Below are 23,243 nucleotides of genomic sequence, written 5' to 3' on the forward strand. Positions count from 1 at the left end.
CCTCTCTCTGTCTATCTCTCACACTCTCTGTGTCTCTTGGCATGTATTTATTCAGACTCTGCCGCAGTCTGGCTGCCAGCAGTTCACCCCATTTGATTTTTTTTGGTTGCACGTTTCTGCTCCGTGTGCTGTTTACCAAACGAATTAAATTGTTCGCCTCAAGTCTATTTTGTGCTTTGACGCACAAACAACGCCACAAACAACTATGAATGTGCACAGTTGTCGTTGTTGTTGTTGTTGTCGTTGTTGTTGCTGTTGCCTTTAGGCCAAATTTGTTAATCTGCGGCACTCAATCAAAGCGCGCGCGCCTTTGCCCTGACAGCAACTGATTTTTTGGCTGCTGCTAATTATGCACGTATTCGCGTGTGTGTGTGTGTGTGTTGTGTGTGTGTGCTCACCTCTATAAAGTTCGTATTCGCTTCGATTCGATTCGTGCTCATGCCTGTGCCTATATGATTAACGACTGCACACGTCGCTCGCGTTTGACATCAATTATCACGCCCCGTGTAGCCTTCGATGGGTCTATAGCGGTATTTAGGCACAACCGACACCCCCTCAACCCCCTACTGCTGCCCACATATAACTTCTAGCTGCTTGTTTATTTGTATATGCATTCAGCTCGCCCCCCACGCCCACATCGATTTCGGTTGTGAAGTTATGAGCCAGGCACGAAAAATACCCAGTTCATTGATTTTTTATTAGGCCAAGCAGCGAGGTGCGCACGGCGTCAGGTAGCAAGCGCACGAAATGCGGCCAAAACGACATTTTCAGTGAATGTGTATTTTTTCGTGTGGCCAACACACACACACACACACACACATAAAAACCAATTGACAGTTTTCAATTTAAGTTGCGGAAATATTTTGATTTCCGCTTTGTGTGCGAGTGCTTTAAGAAGTGCTCGGTGCATGGGAGGGGGATGTGGGCGGGGGGGCGTGGCAGCAATGGCACCGCTCAAGCGTCAAGCCATAGCACTTGTGCTCAAACATATTTTCCGCTCCATTTCCCTGGCCAACCGCCGCATATGCGAGCATATATTTTATTTGCACAAGGCAAAGAAGAATATGAAGAAAAAAAACCGCAGCAAGCATTTTGTCAGTGCAATAAAAGTTTGCGTGTGAAATGCCGCTGGGCTGCAGCGAAAGGGGAGGGGGGATTGTGCGACTGGGGTAGGCAGGGGGTGGGCCGGCAGGACGTGGCAGTCGCTTGTGTCAGAGTTGGCCTGTTGTCGACTTAATCAGCTGGGAGTTTGCGGTCTGCCGTGTGGCACATATGCACTTTAAATTATGCACAGAACGCCACCCGACCGCCCGCCCGCCCGCTCGCTCGGTGGCCCACTCAAGTAATTAAGTAGATAGCAGCAGCATCCGAGTGTGCGTGTGCGTGTGTGCGTGGGCTTAAATGAGTATTTATGGCTGTGTGTGGCGACCATTTTAATTAGAAACTTATGCGTTTATGTGGCTAAGCCTTAGCCAAACTGTGCTTGTAGTTTTTGCATACTTGAAATTTATGTTGCCTACTTATGTGCGCCTGCCGCAGGCACTTGATTGATAAGTCATTTTGGCCAGAAATTCGATTAGGCCACATAATGCAAAAAGACAGCCGAAAAAAACGAAGAAGTCAACTTTAGCTGTGATAAATTATTTTTAAGCTGTCACACGCGTAAAATACAAGTCTCGACCATTTATCACATGGCCAGTGGCCGTTGACCAGCGACCGGACCAAACGCTCTGTCTATATATTTATAGGCCCATCAATTACAGCGAGCGTTTTTAACAGTGTATAAAAATAGCAGAGCAAACATTGCTGAATTAGATTCGTATGAATTGAGTTGCGTTGGCAATTCAAAAGCAAAGTTCCCATGACAGCAAGCAGCCATAAAAGATGCCGCAAACTGTGGCAACATTCATAGATACACACACACACACGCATACGCTCACATGTCAAGCACGTAACTGGGTGCCCTTCTACTTCGTTGAGAGTCAACTGAGTATGTCATTTTATTGAATCAAAAACCACTCAGCTATTGAAAATCAATTTGCAGCTGCAGCTGCTGAGCCAGCTCTGGCAACTGGACCACAGAGCTGTTAAGGAACACCTGTCAGGCAGCCGGACGGACAGACAAACAGACATACAGATAGTCTGTGCAAGAAATAGGACAATAAATACACACACACACACACACACACCCATTCACATGCACATGCACATACACAAGCACACTCGCTCAAAAACCCACGCACACTTTCAGGCAGCCACGCACACAATTTTCCACATTTACACTTGCAATAATAATAAAGCGACATAAAAACCGAAAAACGAGCAAAACGCTGCAAGATAAGTGGGGTATGCTCGACTGACAGCTTACCTGTAGTCAATAAAGTTATCGATAGTTTCGATCATAATAACCAGTTCGAAAGTAACCCAAGGAAGTCTGTAAAGTGATCGATAGTTTCTTTAGTTATCATAGGTTCGTAATGATAAAAATAATCAGTTTTAAAGTAATCCCAAGTGGGTGGTCAAGTGATCGTTATTTTCAGTTGTTGAAATTAGTTACCGTCGATCATAATAATCAGTAATCGAATCCGCACTACGCATATGTGACTATCGTTAATACTAATCAGTTTTAAAGTACCGATAGTTTCGATTGTTGGCACAAGCGAATATCGATTATAATAATCACTTGTTAAGTAATCTAAGCTAGTCGGTCTAGTTGTCTTTCTATCATATTAATAACATCGATATTTTCGTTAGTTAGCACAAGTGATTTTCAATAATAATAATCAGTGCTGAAGTAACCCAAGGTAATCTATTATATCATTGATAGTTTCGATAGTTAGCATAAGTAAGTATCGATATCAGTAATCAGTATCGATAATTTAGATATTACATTTGCATTTAACTACTAGCTGAAGAAAGTGTTAAATTGTGCTCTAGAATATGCATATCAAAATAGTCTCTGCCTCTAACATATAGTTTTTGGGCTCAGATATATCTTCCCCTTTCAATGCATTTAAATGTGTATAGGGTATGAAGAGCAGCGACTGAATGTAAAATTTGTTGGCAACACAGAATGCAATGCCATTTGAGGTATGCTGATCAGCAGTTCTCGCACACGTTGCCTTTTAAACCAATTCCAAATCGAGTTAAGGGCACAAGGACATGCCACACACACAAACACATAAACACACACACACACACACACACACACAGATGCCAGGGCCAGTTCAGAGGGCGGGGCGTGGCGTGGCTACCTGTCAGCCATTCACCTGTATGCAAAATGAAGCGGCAATGCCACTGAAAATTGATGGCAGTCACGTAGAATGTCAGGCAGCCAGAAGAAAATCCATAAAACACAAGCAGAAACTTGACGGGGGCAGCATATGAGTTTACAGCCACGACCCACGAACACCCCACAGCAAAAACTCAAACTCGGCCTTCCCCGCTCCGCTCCTACATATTTGTGTGCGATAAAAATAAAAGGCAAGCATGTAAGCAACTGAACAAAAAAGTATAAAAATATGCAAATTGCAAAAAAAAAAAAAAAAAGTAAAATGCGAAAGCAAACACAAAAAAAAAAAAAACAAAATGAAATTGAAAGCACGCCACGTTGTCAGGTGACCGGAGCGCTGCGATCCCAGAAGGATGCAGCTGCAACCAGTTAACTTCTCATTACAGACAAGAGTTTTTGTGTGCTGCTTCCTCTAGTTTTTTTTCTCCTTTTTTTTTTTATGCTGGCCAGAGCATTTCACGCAGCTTAACCAACATGTCCCAGTGGGGGCAGCCGATGCTGCTGAAGCTGCTGCCTAATGAAAGCCATAACTGTGCATTAGCTCGGCTGCCAGTTAGTTCTTCAGCCCACGTATATATATGATATATATGTATAAGTATATGAACAATAAAAGGCGGCTTCATATGGACATGAAATTGCGGCACGCAGCCATAAAATGTATACGCCCACGTTTACGCCCAAAAAGCTGCGCCAAATAATAAATAAAAGCCCCAACAAGCCATGCAAATGGCGCCGCTACGCATCCGTATCCGTATCCGGTTGTCGGGGGCCCGTTGCCGCTGCCGTTGCCTTCGGCGTTCGCATTGGCGCACTGCCTGGCTGCCTGGCGCCTTCGTAAGGCGTTAAGCGTGAGCCGATTACGCGCACTTATCAGCGTTGGCTGCCAGGCAACTGGAGCTGCTACTATTCCAACTTATTTTTTCCAGGCTCTGATTCGAATCGGGCTCTTCTTCTCGCCCCGTTTGGCTGTTGCCTTCCTGCTGCAGCTTTAATTGCTGGCCATAAATTTGTACATGTTTCTTTTTTTCCCCTTCTTTTTGGTCACAGTTAGTTGTGTGGCGCGACATAAGTATTTACTCGAATTAAGCAAAATTGGGCCACGAATGCAGCACTTCTTTACAGCTTGTATTATGTGCCAATGACACTGGCTGCAAATTGCACTTAACTATTTAATTAAGCTCTAGCTGGCATATCATAGAAGTGCGAGTGAAACAGCATTTGTAGCCAGTGTTGCGTAGCGATGTTAGCAGAGCTTTTAAGCAGATCGATTTCAAGGTTTTTATTAGTTTTAGATCAATATATAAAAAAAAAAACACAGTCATTTAATTACGTCCAAACAGTGCTTATTATATTAAAACCCTAATTATTTGAAAGTTTCCAACACTGAAGCTTGAAAGCACCTGTTTGAGATTGCTCTAAAAGTTTATTTCAGTTTAATTGAGCTTTCTTGTTTTGCCCAACTAAAACAAAGCTAATTTTAAGCATATTTAATGTGAATACCCTAATTATATGGAGTTATCCAACACTAAAGCTTACGAGCAGGCGTTTAAGATGCTTCAAAAGCTTATATCGGCTTTAATCAAAGTAAAACTAAGTTGACTTTTAGCTCCTTTGGCGTAATGTAAATACTTTAATTATTTAGTTATCCAACACTAAAACTTACGAACCGCTGCTTCAAATAGCTTTAAATGCTCCTGTCAGCTTTAATCAAGCTTTAATATTTTTCCCAAGTAATCAATTTATCAATTCAACTGTGTAAAACTCTCGTATTACGCACAAATATGCCAATATTTAAAATTTTTACAACACTTAAACTAAAAAACATCTTTAAAAACCTTCGACACTCTCTAGGCACAATTATGTTGACTTAAAGCTGAAAGCGCAGTTAAAGTCTATAAATGTAGCCACGCTTCAGCCACGATTTTAATTCTGATAGATTTTAAACCAGTGTCATTTGGTGGTTTAATATGGACAGCATGTGGCTGTGTGGCTGTGTGGTTTAAAAACTGTAGTTTAATTCAATGCAAAACTCAGCGATGCACGATTACAAAGCAGCCGGAACAAAAATCTAAAAATAAGAAGAGCGCTGGTAGGAAAAAAAAAAAAACTAATTGCTGCTTTTAGGCGTTAATGAAAATTACAAATTGCGCATACGCCGCATAGCACGCGCGCAATGGCTGGCGCTTTCTCCCTCTGTGTATGTGTGTGTGGGTGTGTGTGTGTGCGCGCGTTTATTGTGGTTAGAGCCCCGGATCGATGCTGCATTGTCATTGCATGTGGTTGCATAATCGCTGCTCTACATTTCGCGCGTGAGTGCAGCAGGCAACAGCAACAACAACAACAATGATCTCAACAACAAGCAAACCCATTAGAAGTTGCTACATTTTCCCAACACACACACACACACACACTAACATACGGCGGGGGCTGGTGGGAGGGGCGGGTTGTTGACTGTATTTGTCTGGGCTGCCTTCTAGCTGCAGTTTTTGTGTTGAGTCATTTTTGCGCTCAAAAGCACTCACTAAAACAAATAAACACTTTGCGCATTGTTTCGTTTTGACAAATGCGTGTAATTTACGGAAATGTTTGTTTGGCCAGCTAGCAAAGCCGACGCCCCCAACCCCAACCCTTGCAGAGCCATGCCCCTTGTCTGTGTCTCGTTTCATGTTTGCTAAATTGTCTTAAGCGTGTTTGCACGGCACTCACTGGAGCTGGCTCCTGTCTCTGCTGCAGCTCCCACCCATGATGCTTGCCCAGCAGCCCAGCTGCCTGGCTGCCTGCAATTAGTTGGTGCTCTAAAAGCCATGAAGTAAGCGCTGCACATATCGTGCCACATTTGCCCACTAATGACTGAGCGCATGCAACTTGCAGCGCCAACTCTTGCAGCTGCCTGTGGCAATGCATCTACTCATTTCTGTTTTTTTTTTTTGCGCAAATTACAAAGGCGCAACAAAATGTGCAACGGCGGAGAAGAAAAAAATGTATATAGGTTAAAATTGTTGGCAGCTGCTCATCAAAGTGGCAATAAAATATGCGCGCACATCCACGCGCTCGAATAGCTCATTACAAGCGCACAATCTAACCCGGCGAGCCTCCCCTTCCCCCCCCCTCTCTCTCTGCCTCTCCCCTTCCCCTCTGTCACTATCTAAAACCAGTCGCATTGGAACCCCTAATAAGCAGCCACAATTTGTTGCAATTGCCTTTCAGGCCGAGCCAAAGAGGAGTGTTCAGCGCGTTTGCCTTTGTTTCGTTCATCTTGAATTTCCTGGCCAGCATCTCGAAAGGGTCCGCTCCTTTGTTGCGGTCCTTAATGAGCAGATTTTTAGTTTGGCCAACTTGAGCTCTGCTGTCGCTGCTGGCCACTGTCTGGCAGCAGTGCGAGCCACTTTCTGGGCCGCCTTTTGTTGCCAATCTGCTTGTTGTCTTTTAATGTTTTTTTTTTTGATTGTTGTTATGGTCTCAGTCGTTCCCGGGCTCGGCAATTTATGATACCTTTGTGGTTTCAATATCGCAATGGCAAGCGTAGAGCAACATAATTAAAAATTGTGACAGCCATAAATTTTTTTTGTCTGCTCGCTCTCCCGAAGGACACTGATAGCCGGGCTCATAATGAAAAATCAGCTAAAAAGGAGGAGCGAAATAAAAGTATGCACAGCATTTTCAAGTGCTTTTCGGTCAGCAGAGGCCACTTTTGGGCCAAGCTGCAAAGGAAATCAATTAGAGGGCATTATATGCAACTGAAGTTGAACTCAAAAGCACTTGGAAGCCTGATGACTGAAGGCAGCCGAGTGTAGGGCCAAGAGCGTGGGAGGGTTAGCAACATTTGATGCCTCTCATTGTGTGGCGACTGCCTCTGCTGCTGCTGTTGCTGCTGCTGCTGCTCGCCACTGATTGCTGAGACGTTGACGCTGACGCCCACATCAGGACCTGGCGCTTGCTTTTAGCAGCTGTAGTTGGCCCTGACAGCAAAGCGGGCGATAAAGCAGCCCACGTTGTTGCAGGGCAGCTGCGGGTAACAGTTGCCAGGCAAAGCTATGGCGACAGCAGGCCAGACCCACTAGTGTTGTAAAGTGTCAAAACGTGTACTTGTCGCTGGCAGGATACGCGACGGCAACGGCGACGGCGGCGGCGGCTCCTTTAATTTGAATTTTATGCACTGCATGCATAAATTTATGGCACAGGACACGCCCGCTAACGACAATGACAAAGGCGACATGACAGGCACATGTCCATTACGAAGGAGCCCGCTTGGGCGCCAGCAAACACACACACACTCACACACACACTCACACCCCCACACACACACACGCACACACACACTTGTACTGCTCGTGATGCTGGTGCTCAACGTCAGGCAGCGGCAGCTTCTTATCTTGGCCTGCTCCCAGCCTCCTGCCACGATTTTCATGTGTGCTCCTTTAAGTTGAGCTTTATCTTTGCTTTTTAGTTTATCATTTTCATATAAAATATTTATCTTAATTAAATGCTGGCTGTGTATCGTTTCGTGCATATTAAATTGCGCATAATATTTTTGCAGGCATCGCTTTGTCCGAGGCAATGCAATTAATTTATAATTGCAGCGAATCAATTAAACGTTTATAAAATGCATTCTATAATGGCAATTGTTGTTGCCATCAAAAATGTTATTTTATGATGGCGAACATTCGATATCGATATAGGCCTGCCACACCGGCCCGAGCCCGAGCCCGAGCCCTGCAGCCGCATGACAAACTCAATATCCTGCTGTCAGGCACAAGGACGCGCTCACGCTCTCACGCCAATCCACTGTCAGATCTGTCAGTTGGTCACCCCCCTTACCCCCCCAAAAAAGAAGCAAGTAACATGTCGAAAATAGTGCTCAACAACGACAACAACAATAGCGTCAGGCGACAGGCATCAAAAGTGCACGCGCCTCGCTGCATTATAAATGCTGCAATTGCGAGAGTGCTGAATTTTTGGTTGTTGTTGTTATTGTTTTTTTTCGGGCTGTTTCTGTGATTGTTGTGGCAAGGCTACACGTAATCATCAGGCATGTCTATCCGCCTGTCTCCGAGTTGAAAACACAAGTCAATATCGTTCACTGCCAGCACAGCGCAATTGATCTATGCAGCTGTTCAAGGTCCTTGGCCGAAATAGACAGCCAAAAGTTTGTGCTTTTCGCTTTGCAAAGCTGGTTTTATGATTTATAAATACTCTGATTGAAGCCAGTTAAGCAGTCGCTTATGTTTTATGCCAGTCAGTTAAGCAGAAGCATTAAGTCTCAATGTATTTTAATTACTGCAAACTCGCTTGGTGCTCTTTATGTTGTAGTGTTGTGAAGCAGCCAAATTGGCAAAATTACAATGTTAAATAACTTGGGCAAACGTCTTTTTTCAGTCTTTTTTGTTCTCTCTATTTACCTCTACCTCCCACTCACCTTTTCTCCCACAATAACTTTAATATTTACTATCGCATTCGAATTTTTCGTTTTCTTTTTAATTAACCTCCATCTCCTCTCCCCTCCTCTCACTCTCTCTCGCTGTATATCTCCCTCTCTGCAACTCTCTCTCTCTCTATCGCTCTCTTCATCTCTCTCTCTCTCTCTCTTTATCTCTCTCTCTCTCTGCATCTCTTCCTCTCTCTCTTTCTATTGCTCTTTTTATCTCTCTCTCTATCGCTCTCTCTTTCTCTTTCTTTCTCTCTCTCTATCTCTCTGTATCTCTTTCTCTCTCTTACTCTCTCTTTCTCTGACTACCTTTCACCCAATCAAAATCCCTCCACAACATCGCCTTTCTATGCGATTTTCATAAGTTCAACTAAGCTCCATTAAATTTATTGTTATTTAATAATGACATATTTGACAAGGTTTCGTTTTATTTTTTCTATAATAAAATTAGCTTTCGTCCTAACGCACAGAACCACATGTCATGTGGGTCAGCTCTAAATAATTATAAATTTACATATAGATAAATTGCATTTAATCAACATTCCGTATGCCATTAAAAGAACCGCATAATGCGATATTTATGCATTTATTGCTGGATTACTTAAGCAGTGTGCACACTGTGATTACCAGCATTAGTCAGAGAGCACGGCAACAACAACAAAAGCTAAACTGAACTGTGACCAAATGTCACACGTGGTTTTAATTATTGTCACATAAGTGTCTAAATGTGTATGCGTGTGCGTGTGCGTGTGTGTGTGTGTGCGTGGCATGATTACATTTTGTGGTATTTTGCAAAGTGTTGATTATTAATTAAAATAGCTTTATTTGCCATGGCACGCACAGCACAAATGGCTGTGAAGTTGTTAGAGCGCCTATCAAAATAACCGAATATCAGATATGCAGTTAAATATTTAACATTTGCGCCTAAATACAACTTGTATACATGTAATTATGCCATAACGAGCTTGTAGCTAACTCTCTCTGTGTGTGTGTGTGTGAGTGTGTGTGTGTGTGTTGTACTAATGGCTGTAATTAAACTGCAACGTGAGACGCTTAAATGCAAATTGCTTGCAAGCGAGCTGCTTTGACTTTGGTCAAATTGTATTTACCACACCACTAAGCACTATCTCTCTCTTTCTCTTTCTTCCTCCATCTCTCTCTCTCTCTCACTCTCTGTCTGTGTCTGTGTCTCTCTCTCTCTTGGCAATTGCAGAAGGAGTTATTCGTTAGCAAAGTTGAGCCAACTTCGCCGCGCAACGAACGCAAATTCTCGGCCGCCACAGCGCCATCGATGAAAACAAAGTGGCTGAAAGCATTTAAGAGCCTAAAGCCGGCGGGTTCTGGTTCAGCAACACAAGCAGATAGGTAAGTAGCCACATCCCCCATCCCCCCACCCAATAAGCATACCCCCATTCACTCCCATAACAAGAGCACCTACTCCCCCATAGAATCTATATATGTTTGTTGACTATATTTAAGCCCAAATGCCAAATCTCTCTCGCACTCGAAATATTTAGTTCCAGTTCGAGTCCTGAAAAGTAAAAAAGCAAAAAAGCAAAAGCAGCTGCGCGCAAAATACGCAGCAAATTGTCGGAAAATGTTCCAACTGCATAGATACAAAATGAAGCGCGGCAAAGCGCCCAAATATACAACCACACGCCCCCTCCTACCGCCCCCCCCCCCCCCCCCCCCCGCACTTTAATATGACTAAAAGCCGCGAAAAATATGCCAAAAAAAAACAAGTCTGGCAAAATGAAATAAAAAGAGAAGGAAAAAAAAACGTGGAAAAAGTGAAAAACCTTTTTCAAATATTTGCGCCATTTATGCAACAGTTCAAATTGTGCAATTTCTGCATCTGCCGTATTTTCTGCAATTTATGTTAAGTAATTTAATCACGTCGCGAAAAGAGGAAGCTGCAGAGGTTAACATTTTGCATGTTGCATTTTGTGGTTTTTAACTGTAGCCACACAGCCCAACCAGCCCCAGTCCAACCACCCTCCGCCCCCTTCCGCTTGACTATGAAGTGAAAACTAAAATATAAATCCTAAGCTAACTTTAAGCATCCTTTAGCTATTAAATATCCCTTAAGTTAGCCTAGTTAAACTTCTTGCTGCATTTACTAATATTCTCTACACTTTTCTCTATACAACATCCTAAAACAAAATACATACACAAAATATTCATTTACTGCCGAATATACAAATTTCAATCGAAAATCGTACAAACTATTATATACATATATATATATATATCGTATGATATGTTACAATCAGCCAACCACCCCGACAAAATCAAATGTACCACGCCGTATCAACCGTTCTGACCTTGAGGTAACCAAATTAATCAAGCAACTAAAAACAATTTTTATGTTTCTAAACAAATGGTACAAAAAACAAAAGAAACAAATACAACTTTAATTAAATATAAATTTAAATATTTTGCTTTATTAGAGCTTGATAGAAAAAAAGAAAATACAAAAAACAAAAAAGAAATTGCAGTAAATGTTGCACGCCAATGTAGTATTAGCAGCTACCAAAACACAATTAAAACCAATTCGATTGTAAAAACCCCAAGAAATATTACAAATTCCATTAATATTTTATATAAAATTTAGCAAAAAAAAACGCAAAGCTGCACAAAAGCAGCGACAACAAGTTTTTAGTTGCATTTTAAATAAATATTTTGATATTTTCTTTTTTGTGAATATTATTTTTCGAGCGTCAGCCATAAAATGCACCTGCGCCTGTGTCCGATGTTCGGACCATCAATCACAGCCGCCGTGAAATCAATTAAAATTGCTAAAAGCACAAAAAATAGTAAACAATATTTTTAGCAAAAACAAGCTGGCAATAATTAATTTAGCAAGCCGAAGACCAACTACCCTAACAGGCATTATTTAAAGATATATCGTATAACTATGAGATCTTCGCTCGATTTAAGAGCTGCGATCGTGTGCCTCGAGGCCCATTTATGTCCATCTATCAAATATTTCCCTCCACGGTAAACCCTTTCATAAAAAAAAGCTGCCTTTTGCAAAAGTGAGACTGCAACAAAGTTTGTCAGCCAACAAAAAGTAGGCTCCAACTTTGGCTATCTGTGTGTCCATATGGTTACGTAGAACTTGGCCGCATTCGTAGCCAGTAAATTCAACTGTGGCGCCAGTTGAAGCATTGGAAAATATGCGAAAAATTGCTGGCTATAAATTTCGAAGAGCCGCCATAGACACTTGCACACACACATAGAAATGCTTGTAGATAAATTGCATTGGTATTGGCCATGCACTGGGCAACAGCAGCCGTATCCGCATCCGCATTCGCATCCACTTCCGCAACCCGTATTCGCATTCGAATTGGCTGCCGTTTATGGCATTCCCATTGGCCCATTGCCTGCTTTTTCTTCTTCATATATATGTATTTTTTTTCTATTTGTTTGGTAGCATTCGCCAACAATACTTAATACCATGCCGACAGCTTGCGCTGCAAACGATGATAAATCGAAAATCTTCTCGGCTTAGAGAGTGTGAGAGCTGGCAGAGATATAGATACTAAGAGAGAGAGTTAGCGATAACTCGTCAGCTTTAGCGGAATTATGGCCAACTGCTGCGGCGACAACACATTTTGCAATATTCGTGGCAGCCTCATTCATAAACTCATCTGCTTATCTATTCAATTTCTATATACATATGTATATACCTCTTTCTATATGTTACTACTTATATTACTTCTCGTTCATAAGTGCATTGGCGCTAAGATTTAATATAAACATTTGCAAACGTGACAAGAAAATCACAGCTAAACTTTTGTTATATTGCAAAACTTTTCGCATTCCGCCTCGAAATTACTAATGCCCCCCGTTTAAGCCACGCCCACACGCCCAGCCAGCAGAAATCGGGGGTATTTTTTCGTTTGGAGCTCAAAATATTTTGTTGTTCTTGTTGTTTTTTGGTTTTATGAAACTTTTAGTTGGTGCATTAATGAAAAATGTATAATTAATTTTATGACCCTTTCTTTTTTTTTCCATGTTGATAAATCGTAAAACATGCATTTTGCTAGTACTCCTCCCAACTGCAATACGTAACTCTAGTAAAAAGCAGAACAACCCCATGTACATTAAATCACCATTATCTATAACACTCTAATATATATATATATACACCCACACACACACACCCACACTTAGTGCTTAGTGTACCCTATGTATATTAAAATTTAATAGCCGTATAAAACATGAACCCAACTAAATGTATTTAGTTTTTTTTTGATTAACAACTTGTACTATATATATAATGCAATTAATATACGTAAAGTCCTTATATGTGTGATCTATGTGATCTTGATATAAGTAAGCCCCAATTAAAAAGTTATTTTCATATTTAATTTATATACCCACAGTTAGTTCGTTGGGTTTCAGAGTTGAGGTTAGGTTATCAGTGTTGGTAAATAGTTTTATAGTTCATATCATATGCTAACTAGACTTTTTTATGCAAGCATTTAAAAAGGAGCTTAGAGTAGTTGAAAAGTTTTCGTAAAGTTTCTATTTATTGAAATTAAAAGTTGAGTTAAGAGGATTAGTGTTGAGAAGCGTAGACTTGTATGCAAAAAATAACGTTTTAGACTATTATAGTATTGTAAAGTGGTCGAGTTGGAGAGTAGAAAAGCGTGGATTTGTGTGGAAGAAAGAACGTATTATAGTATTATAGTGTTGAAAAGTAGTCGAGTTGAGGAGATGAGAATCGATGATTTGTACTCCAGAAAGAACTTGTATAGTTTTGTAAAGTAGCCGAGTTGAAGAGTTGAGGAGCTTGGATCTGTATGTAAGAAAGAGCTTATTATAGAATAATAGTGTTGTAAGGTGGTCAAGAGTAATGAAATGGGTAAAAGCCCGAATAGTTATAGATTTTTGAACACTGGGCCAACTATACATATAAATATTTTTTGTTAGCGATAGCTTTTAATTAATTAGATTTTATCTTGATCCATAGTATAATAATGCCTGCTCTGCATTGTGGCTGGGTGTAAACATAGTGTATATTCAATACTTTTGTAGCTTTCAGCATTTATCAACACTAGTGTATGTTTATGTATGAATATGAGTAAACACTTAAATATAATTTCTCAACGAATTGCTAAAGATATTCAACATTTAAAGCTAAGCTAACGATATACAAATAATTCTTGACAATATTTAACACTAGCTTTAGCTTGATAAGTTTATTTTCAAAAATCATTTTAAAAAACCAAAAACAATTTATTATTTGTAGCAAATGTTGCGCTTTTACGCTGAGACACGTACAAAGTAAAATGTGTAAATATATAAAATGGTAATTACTTAACTTGAAAGGGATAAAATACAATGCAAAAATTTGTATATTTTACACGTTTGTTAACAACTTTATAAGCCAACGTGCTGAACTGAGCTGAATTGTTTGTTTGTTTGTGTGCACAATATAAGCCACTTACAAACAATCAGCGTCGAGAGTTGGCCCACTTCCATAGCCACTCGTCCTGGCCCCGTCCTCAGCCCGGCCCTGTGCCTCTGCCTGTGCCTGTGCCTGTGCCCGGGCCTGAGCCTGGGTATCTCTGACATGAACCTCTCGACCGCCCACTGTGAACAATTGCAGCATTGTCTGGCGTATTGTCTATATGTCCCAGCCTTTGTCTGTCTGTCAGTCTGTCTGTCTGTGTGTCAGTCTGTCCAATCGTTTGGCTGTATGCTTTTCTGGTAAATAAAACAGGGGCCAGCGAGGAAAAAGCCAGCAACATCAGGAACATAAAAACAACAAACCAATTTGTATTCGAGGGCAAATGCTATGCATATAAATATGACATCAAATTATTGAGATACACGAAATGCTTTTTATACCAAAAATAGCCAAGAATATAATTCATTTTATTGTTTCTTGTGTCACGTTTGATGATGAGTAGCCAAATTAACAGGCTAGGCAAAAGCCGAGGACTTAATACCCTTGTTTATTAACCAAATATAACCAAGTACAAAACCCGAACGTTTACCAGCTTTAAGTCTGTGAGCAGCTGCTGATGAGGACCTAGTTTAAATGAATAATAAAAAGCAGCCTTCTTTGTATTATTTTGATATGAGTGTAACGAAATACTTGTTAATATTGACAACAGTTGTTTATTTTCTGGCATGGCGCCACTTTTTGTGTCTTTAAACAAGGGTCGGTGATTAATGTTCAACTGGCATTGTGTATTTGCCATTGTTTGCCGTTGTCATTGTGCATATTTATATGTTATAATAATACTATAACAAAAGCCTGGCGCCCAGCCACAGTCAGCGGTCGCACGATTTATCTACAAAATGCAAATTTACACTTCAATATTCTGCTGCACGCATATGTTTATATAGCTATATATATATACATGTCTGTATATGTTGGCATAAATATTTGTATATTGTGGTTGACACAATAATTACATTTACTCGTTTAGTCCAAGCAAGAGCGCAACTTTTTACACGAGTTTTGTGGATTGGATTAAATTAAATTGAGTTGTATTTTAAACGCATATCATCGCATACGAGTGTGAATATCTGTGTGCGTGCCTGTGTGTGTGTGTGTGTGTGTGTGTGTGTGTGTGAGTGTGTGCGTGTATGTGGAGGCCTTTACTGATACCATCTCAATTGCCCTCTTCACAGGCGTAATGGTGCCTCGAATGCCCCATCGGAATCGCTGCGCCCCAACCTGGACGGCAGCCATCATCTGCAGGAGTACACGTACAAAAAGATAACGGCTTGTGATGTCTGCTCGCAAATTTTGAGAGGTGCGTATGCCCGTAAAGAGTTGTGCCTGGCTCTGGTCCTGAATCTACAGCTAAATCTTACACCTTTCCCCCCGGACACAGGCCACACACGTCAGGGCCTGCGTTGTCGCATCTGCAAGCTGAATGCCCATGGAGATTGTGCTCCGAATTTGCCACGCTGTCAGCCGAAACAGAAGCTGCTGCGTCGCCAGAAGAGCACCTCGGAGCTGGAGAATCGTGTTGATATCGAGGAAGAAAGTGAGTATTTTCCAAGCACAATTACACTGCTCTCTCGCAAGCTATCATCACGCGCCAACTAAATGCCCCAACGCTGACGCCCCCCTTTTAAACAATATAACCAACAATAACACTCTCTGCCAAAAATATGCTTACACACACACAAGGCCAGAGCCTTGTTGCTCCAGCTTCAGCTCCACCTCCAGCTGTATCTGTACATTAACGATCTGTCCCATAGGCGTGATGGGTTTTTATTACCTTTTAACTATGCATAAGTAAACTGCCAGCCAGCCAGCCAGAAAACCCTTGAGTGTTAATGCTAAAAATTGACCTTACTTTGTTTAGTTTCTGTTTCTGTTTCTGTTAACTTAACTTTTGTGTTGTTGTTTGTATTTGTGTTGGGCTTGTTCCTTCGATTTGTGGTCCAACTGCAAATATTGCATTTGCATGGTGCAGGATCGGGATGTTGTCGCCCCATATGTCCATATGTCCTGCTCGAGCTGACACCGTAAATTGTGCACTTTGTGTATCCGCCTCCACGCAAATGTGCCCATTACCTGTGTTATTTCCAGTCCATTGCATGCCAACAACTTCTAGACTCGAATCAGCAATCCGATAAGGATCAGCGGGGAACAAACAAATCTGCTGCAGAACAACGAAAAAAAGAAAACGCTGTCAAATTGTGCTGGAGCACATCCTCGTGCTGGATGCGTATTGATTTGACTGTTTTGTTGGCGTCCGGGCATCAGTTGTGATATCGCAGTGGATTTATGTCACCCGTGAGACAAACTGATTGCATCGCTTCTGATTTCGGCAGCAATTCGGCAAAAAAACACAAATTTCAACAAAAAATATATATTTTATATTTATGCTCAATTTTTGTAAATTTTTATATTTTTCTCGTTTTCACTTTGGTTGTCAAGCGTTTTATTTTCGTGGACTTCGTGGGCGTTGCTGATGATTTGTGGCTGCAATGTGCGACTTTCAGCTCCTTGTTCTCCATTCAATTGTAGTTTCTGTAAATACTTTTATACTTTTATTTAAATATTGGCAGTACGTATTTTCTGGTCGTGGGGGCAGCTACAAGAGATAACACAGCTCGAGATAAACGACGATTTATTTATGTAAAATTAAATAATATTTGTTTGCTCAATTCAAAGATTTAACATACAAATTTACTTTAAACGACCTTTACAATAATTGAAAGCCTCTAATCCTCGAATTCTCTAAGCTTACACGCAGTAAACTTTTCGATTTACAAATATTTAACATATGTCCTTGTTTAAAAGTCTCTCGAACTGTGTTTTTGGCCTTTAAAAACAATACAAAAGCAAACTTTAGTTAGACAGCAAAAACCACTCAATAAATACTCAACTATAAAATCCTCTTCCTCCACAAAAAAAAAAAAAAAAAAAAAATATGAAAATAAAAATAACTATAAAAACAAAAAAACGCGAAAAAGCATCGCCACAGGAGTCCGTTAGCCCCCAATGTGGGCAAACCGCAGCCGATGAACAAAATCAAAGCGCAAATCTGTTGAATGTGCCCAATACGAAATTTCGTCAAAAGACGCCCTTCATCAATCGCATTGCGCAACTAGGTACCGAATGTATTACTCTATATAGTATATATCATACTTATATTGTATGCGCAAAGATACTCAATTGCCATGCGCTTGAATTGTATCTCTTGTGTTTTGTTTTATTTTGGTTTTTGTTTTTATACTTTCAATATTCATTTATTTAAGAGATAATTTGTGTTATCGATTTTATGTTTTCCGAATTCGGTTAATGCAATGATTGATTGTTGCGCTTTGATTCACCTAATTAGCCAGACAAGAATGAAATCAAACAATTATCATTTATCTATATACTTATATATATATATATATTAAATATATTAAAACAAGATCAGCAAAAACAACACTCAGTTCAACAGAATACACAAAACAAAAGAGTTTTTTCGAAATCCATTCACACATTATGCAGGCTATGAAAGTTCACCAAAAGAATAAATTGATCGAGCTATCGAACTATCGATATATATACTTTGTTTTTCGACTTAATCGTACAACAACAATAAGATTGCGTAGTGGAGCATGTTATAGAGCTGTCATTAAGTAAATCTTATTGCCACAAGAACAACAACAACAAAAATAACATAAGATCAATCAGAAATCAGCTCAACTTATCACTAGCTATCGTTTAACACATCGCACACACACACACACACTCACACAGACATATATCGATTACTTTTGGGTACTCTCAGAATTGGGCAAGCAATCGATACACATTTAGCTTTTGATACCATTTCTAAATGTCGCCTAACTAGAGGTTATACCTAAATTTGTCGTTAGTTCTTTACTCAGACACAAAAAACCACATTCGAACATTGTTGAAACCCGTAACAAAAGCGCTCGAGCAGGCGGATTATGCAAAACGTGTGGATTAAGCTAAAGTAAACTCTAGCATACACCGACACACACACAGACACACAAACACACACACACATACATATATACACACATATGTTATATAAGAATCTTCATTGACATCAACCCTTAAGAGAACCCTCCCCCGCCCCCCCCTCGAAAACCATATCGATGCTCATAACGAATCATCGTTCCAACCAACCACTTGCCAAAATTTAACTAATGCACTTCAATGCACATCACCAAAAATCGAAAAACGTATCGAAATTGAACCAAACCACAACTGGCCAACACCACGCCCACCACTGTTCACCACGCCCACCATCACCACCAACAAAATAAAATTAAAATTAACAAAAAAAAAAACAAAAATTACGGCAACTAATCAACTTAAATGCCACGGCACGAATCGATTAAAAATTAATAAACAAAAGAAATTACCGAAATCGATCAAATTTATCGTGTGCTGAAACAAGCCGGCGAACTCAAATCCGGGCATATTCCAGCCGCCGTCGCCGCCGCCGCTGACAAAACCGTCCACGTGCCGGGCAAACAAACGTTGGACGGAGGCAGCAGCAGCAGTGTCGGAGCAGGAGCCCTCGGACCCGGAGCCGGAGCCGGAGCTCCGGGCGCGGCGAGCACAGTCTTGCCGCTGCAGCCGCTCGCCAGCAGCGCCGTGGAACGGCTGCCCATCGCCGATATACCCATTGTCAATGTGCCGGAGCCGTTGCTGCCGGAGCCACAGATCCATCAGCAGCAGATCCATCAGCAGCAGATCCATCAGCAGGCGCATCAGCAGCACCAGCGCAGCCTGGCATCGGTTGCCCAGGCGGCAGCGGTGCGCGCCGGCCGTGGTGTTCGTCCGCCGCCCGTGGCCATGCCCATACTGGGCGTCCAGCTGCAACAACAGGAGCTGCAGCAGCAGCGCGGCGGTCTGCCGGTGCCCACACAAGATATCTCTAGTAGCTCAGGTCCGCAAAAAATACCAACAAAAAAAAAAAAAATATGAAAACCGAAAAAAAAAAGATTACGCCATAGTAGTTTTGTTGTCTCTCTCTCTCTCTCTCTCTCTCTCTGTCTGTCTCTATCTAACTAAAAGTCTGCTCATAATTTCATAAACTCTGTTTCTTGCATTTATCTTGTTTTTCTCTTGTTTTGTGTCGTTTCTTTTGACATTTTTATGGTTTGTAGCTTTGGTTTTATCTCGGTTACCCTTTGCTCTCTTTCTCTCTCGCTCTCTCCCTCTCTCTGTCTGTCTGTCTCTCCCCCTCCCCTCTCTTTCTGTTACAAACAGTCAATCAATCAATTCAGCTCACATTTCTTCATTTCGTTTCGTTGAACTCCAAATTCAAGACTTCCAAGTAAATCAATCTTTAAAGCAAAGTTGAAAGTATTGTAACACACACACACACACATATACTATCTACACACACACACAGACACGCACGCACATGCATATGTAAGTGCTGTGTTAGCTTAGCCATAAAAGCAGCTACTAATATTTGATATTTGCCATCTCACTCACACACGCACATACAGAGACACACATACACACTTACAGTGAGTGCAAGTCCTTAAATACTTTTTAATCACCTACAACTCTGCTAAATGCCGTTACTGCACTTGTATAAACGCCAAGTAGCGCATCCTTTGCCGCCTCACACACACACACACCCACACACACACAGAGACATATTTCTTATATTTAATTCAATTCCCATTCTGATTGCCCAACTGCATACGTTAGATACATTGCGCATACGCCCCGTTGCTTCGCCTTGCCGATTGCTGCTCCTACGCTTGCGATTTAGAATTTGGCCAACACACACACACACACACACACACACACACACACACACACACTTGAGCAATGTAGCTATGCATTTTGTGTACAACTCTTAGATCTACACAAACACACACACTCACACACATTTTATTTGGCACTTTGCGCCAGCCCCGAAAATAAATACAAACTTTCTGCTTTTCTCTAGCTAATTGCCAAATCGTAGTTTAGTTTAGCTTAGTTCCTTTAACTAGCGTTTAGCAACAGCATTTAATTAGCCACATATATAACTAGTGCTTAACTAAACTAATGTATTTAGTTTCTATGTATTTTGTATATGCTAATCATGACATATATACTATCATTCAACACACACACACACACACACATATTTACTCAAATTAATAAACAACTTGAATAAAAGCTTTTTTTTTGAACTCTAAATGCAAGTGCTTAAGTTTTAAATAGTTCATTTATTTAATAACTATTTGACTTTGAGACTTCTTTGCATATGTATGGGAGTGTATGTGTGTGTGCTTGTGTGAGTGTGTGTGTGTGTGTGTATTTCCCCAGTGTGTATGCGTGCTGTGCGAGCTCTGGCTCGGTGCTCCTACCAAGTTTCACTCGTTGTATCTATTATCATGACCCAAATATCAATTGAATAGAGCTGCCTGCGACGTGCCGAATATTTATATACACTACTTAAAAAACTCCAAAATTTATTAATATATTTTAAATGCATTTTAAATGCAATATCAAATATTATAAATCAATAGTAATGATTGAAAACTTATAATTAAACTATTTAATATGCTTATTATTAATTTTATTTACTTTAACTTAATTATTATTTAAAAAAAACGCCTGACGCAAACACTCGCCACATTTGTTAGGGTATTTTTATTACCTATATGTATAGTGTACTATATGCATTAATGTGCATATGCCCGGCTACAATATCAAAGGCAGCCATGCAAGAATGATTTTCAATTGAAAATCGACGCAGCCAGCTGGCAGCACAATTTTCACACACACACACACACACTCGTACGCACGCCCCGCCCCTTTTGCTGTGGGCGATCAGTTTAAATGGCGTTGCCTATTTGCAATCTGTCGCAGTCGAGTGCATTGGCCAGGCCAAAAGCAGTTGGCCTCATAATTAGCGCCAGCTTCATCACTTGCAACTGCAGCAGCTGTATTTCCCCTGTGGTTGCTGCAGCTACATATTTCCAATTAGCAAAATGTGTGTGTGTGTGTGTGTGTGTAGTTTGTTGCTGCGTCCTTTGTGCCTTTGCCATTTCTCTAGCCAATTTGTTGCTTGCACAATATTAAATGGTTTATTGCAGCGGCATGGCAATTGGCTAATTTGACCAATTTGACTGAGATTGCAATAATGGGATTATATATAATGATATAATGCCTTAATTTGTACACACCCACACACAGACAGACACACACACACAGACACAGACACGCAGGCACACACTGAAACAGGACACTTAATTTATTGATTGTGCAACAATTCGAAATTAACACACACCAAAATGTTTTCTCGTGTCATCTCTTTGCCACAATTTGTTGCGCTTGCCTAACAACCAAAAAATAAAATATATATATAAAAAAAATGTATTATATATAAAATGATAAACACAATTGCGACTGCGACTGCGACTGCGAATGCAACTGCAATTGGCACAAAGATCAACGCTATGCCGCGCCCTATGCGCCCGTCAGCAATATGTCCAGCTCGGCGTACATCAGCAGCGGCTTTGGCATTAACTACTACACGGCCAGCGCACTGCAACAGCAGCAACTACAACAACAATCAACAGCAGCAGCAACAACAGCAACAACAACAGGAGCAGCAGCAGCAGCAGCAGGAGCAGGGACAACAGCAACATCTTTATACCAGCAACAGGCATCGCCAGCACATCAGCAACAGCTGGCGCAGCAGCCGCTCTCGTGCAGCTATCTGCAAAATGATCCGGGAGTGCGACGTCGTCTGTTTGCCGGATTTCGACCATTGTCCGGCTTTGGACGGCTGCGACAGCAGCGCTCGTCGCAGCAGCAGCAGCATCGCTCGATATCATTGCCAGAAAGTAATTACGTCACATACAACAACGAACAACAAGAACAACAGCTACAACAGCTACAACAACACTACCAGCACCACCACCATCACTTCTACCACCACCAACACCTGCACAACTATCCACACGAATACACTGAGACACCAACAAATTCAGCTACCTGTATTCGCACGCAACGTGCGGCACATTCGGTCATCGATTTGTGCGGCAACTATTCGTTTGACAGTGCTGCAATCAGTTTTGCAGCAATAGCAACAACAGCAACAACAGCAACCGCAACTACAATTATCAGTTCATCAACAACATCAACTACAACTACAACTACAACAACAACATCAACATCAACATCAACTACAACAACAACAACTCGAACAAGCAACCGTTCTTTTTGGAATAGTACTGCATTTTATTCCAATTGAATGTTTAATACGTGTTTTTTACGTGTCGCATTTATTGTTGTCTGTCACTGTCTCCCACTCTCTCCCCCCCCCCCTCTCTCTCTCTCTCTCTAAGTGTTGTATTTTATAGAGTGTGTGTATGTGTGCGCGCGTGTGTGTGTGTGTGTGTGTTAAATGTTACACCTTAGTTGATTGCACCAAACGAAATGCATTTCATTTACTTTAATTTCCATTCAGAGACGCCTCGCAATCCAAACTTCGCTTTAACAATGGCCCAGCACGCCAATTAGTCTTAACCCAGTTTACACTTCAGGCAAACGGCTCATTTCCGGCAGCAACAACAACAACAACAACAACAACAACAACAACAACAACAACTGCAGCAGCAGCAGTAACAACTGCAATTACAAGCCTAGCCAAGGCACATTGGCATAATTTGTATACATGGCCGAGTTGCCTTCTGCAACAGGACTCGACTCTTGTGTGGGGTAGGGGGGGAAACAGTTGACACGGGGTGCGGGGCAAGGGAAAGTTTTTGCATGCAGCCAAAGAAACAACTCGCAGCGCCTGTGCCGTGTAAATTGCGCGCCATTGTCAGCTTTTGTGTGCCACAGAAGGAAAACATAAAATAAAAGTAACTAGAAAGAACGTATGTATATCTACGGCACACCGAAGATTTAATACCCTTGTAGACACTTGCCTTAAAGCTTGGCAGATAGGTGAGACTCGAGAAGCTCGTTTCGTGAAAGTATCTTGGAAAACAGAATCTTTTGCCATACAAAAACTGTTTTATCTAACGATTCTTCCTAGAGAGCTTTATAATATA

At 41.2% G+C, this 23,243-nt stretch overlaps 2 protein-coding genes across 2 annotated transcripts in view; both read left to right on the top strand.

Moving 5' to 3' along the window:
• Stacl (Stac-like) overlaps positions 1-23,243 on the top strand; it is a 79,739-nt gene that overhangs the window by 44,515 nt on the left and 11,981 nt on the right. Inside the window, 5 exon segments of the mRNA XM_064688047.1 lie at positions 9,931-10,082; positions 10,991-11,047; positions 15,372-15,496; positions 15,578-15,733; positions 18,653-19,117. Of these exon segments, the coding sequence (XP_064544117.1) occupies positions 9,931-10,082; positions 10,991-11,047; positions 15,372-15,496; positions 15,578-15,733; positions 18,653-19,117 (955 nt within the window).
• On the top strand, positions 20,354-22,909 carry LOC135432381 (integumentary mucin C.1-like). Its single transcript, XM_064688048.1, has one exon. The coding sequence runs from the start codon at positions 21,668-21,670 to the stop codon at positions 22,436-22,438; it is 771 nt and encodes a 256-aa protein (XP_064544118.1). The 5' UTR covers positions 20,354-21,667; the 3' UTR covers positions 22,439-22,909.

The sequence above is a fragment of the Drosophila montana genome, unplaced genomic scaffold (assembly GCF_035044405.1).
Source record: "Drosophila montana isolate Dmon_TW-CO22-7 unplaced genomic scaffold, ASM3504440v1 contig_3200_1, whole genome shotgun sequence".
Lineage (NCBI taxonomy): Eukaryota > Metazoa > Arthropoda > Insecta > Diptera > Drosophilidae > Drosophila > Drosophila montana.

What these genes read in the sequence shown, in the direction of transcription:
- LOC135432381 (XM_064688048.1), top strand. Translation starts at nt 21,668, where the DNA reads ATGTCCAGCTCGGCGTACATCAGCAGCGGCTTTGGCATTAACTACTAC.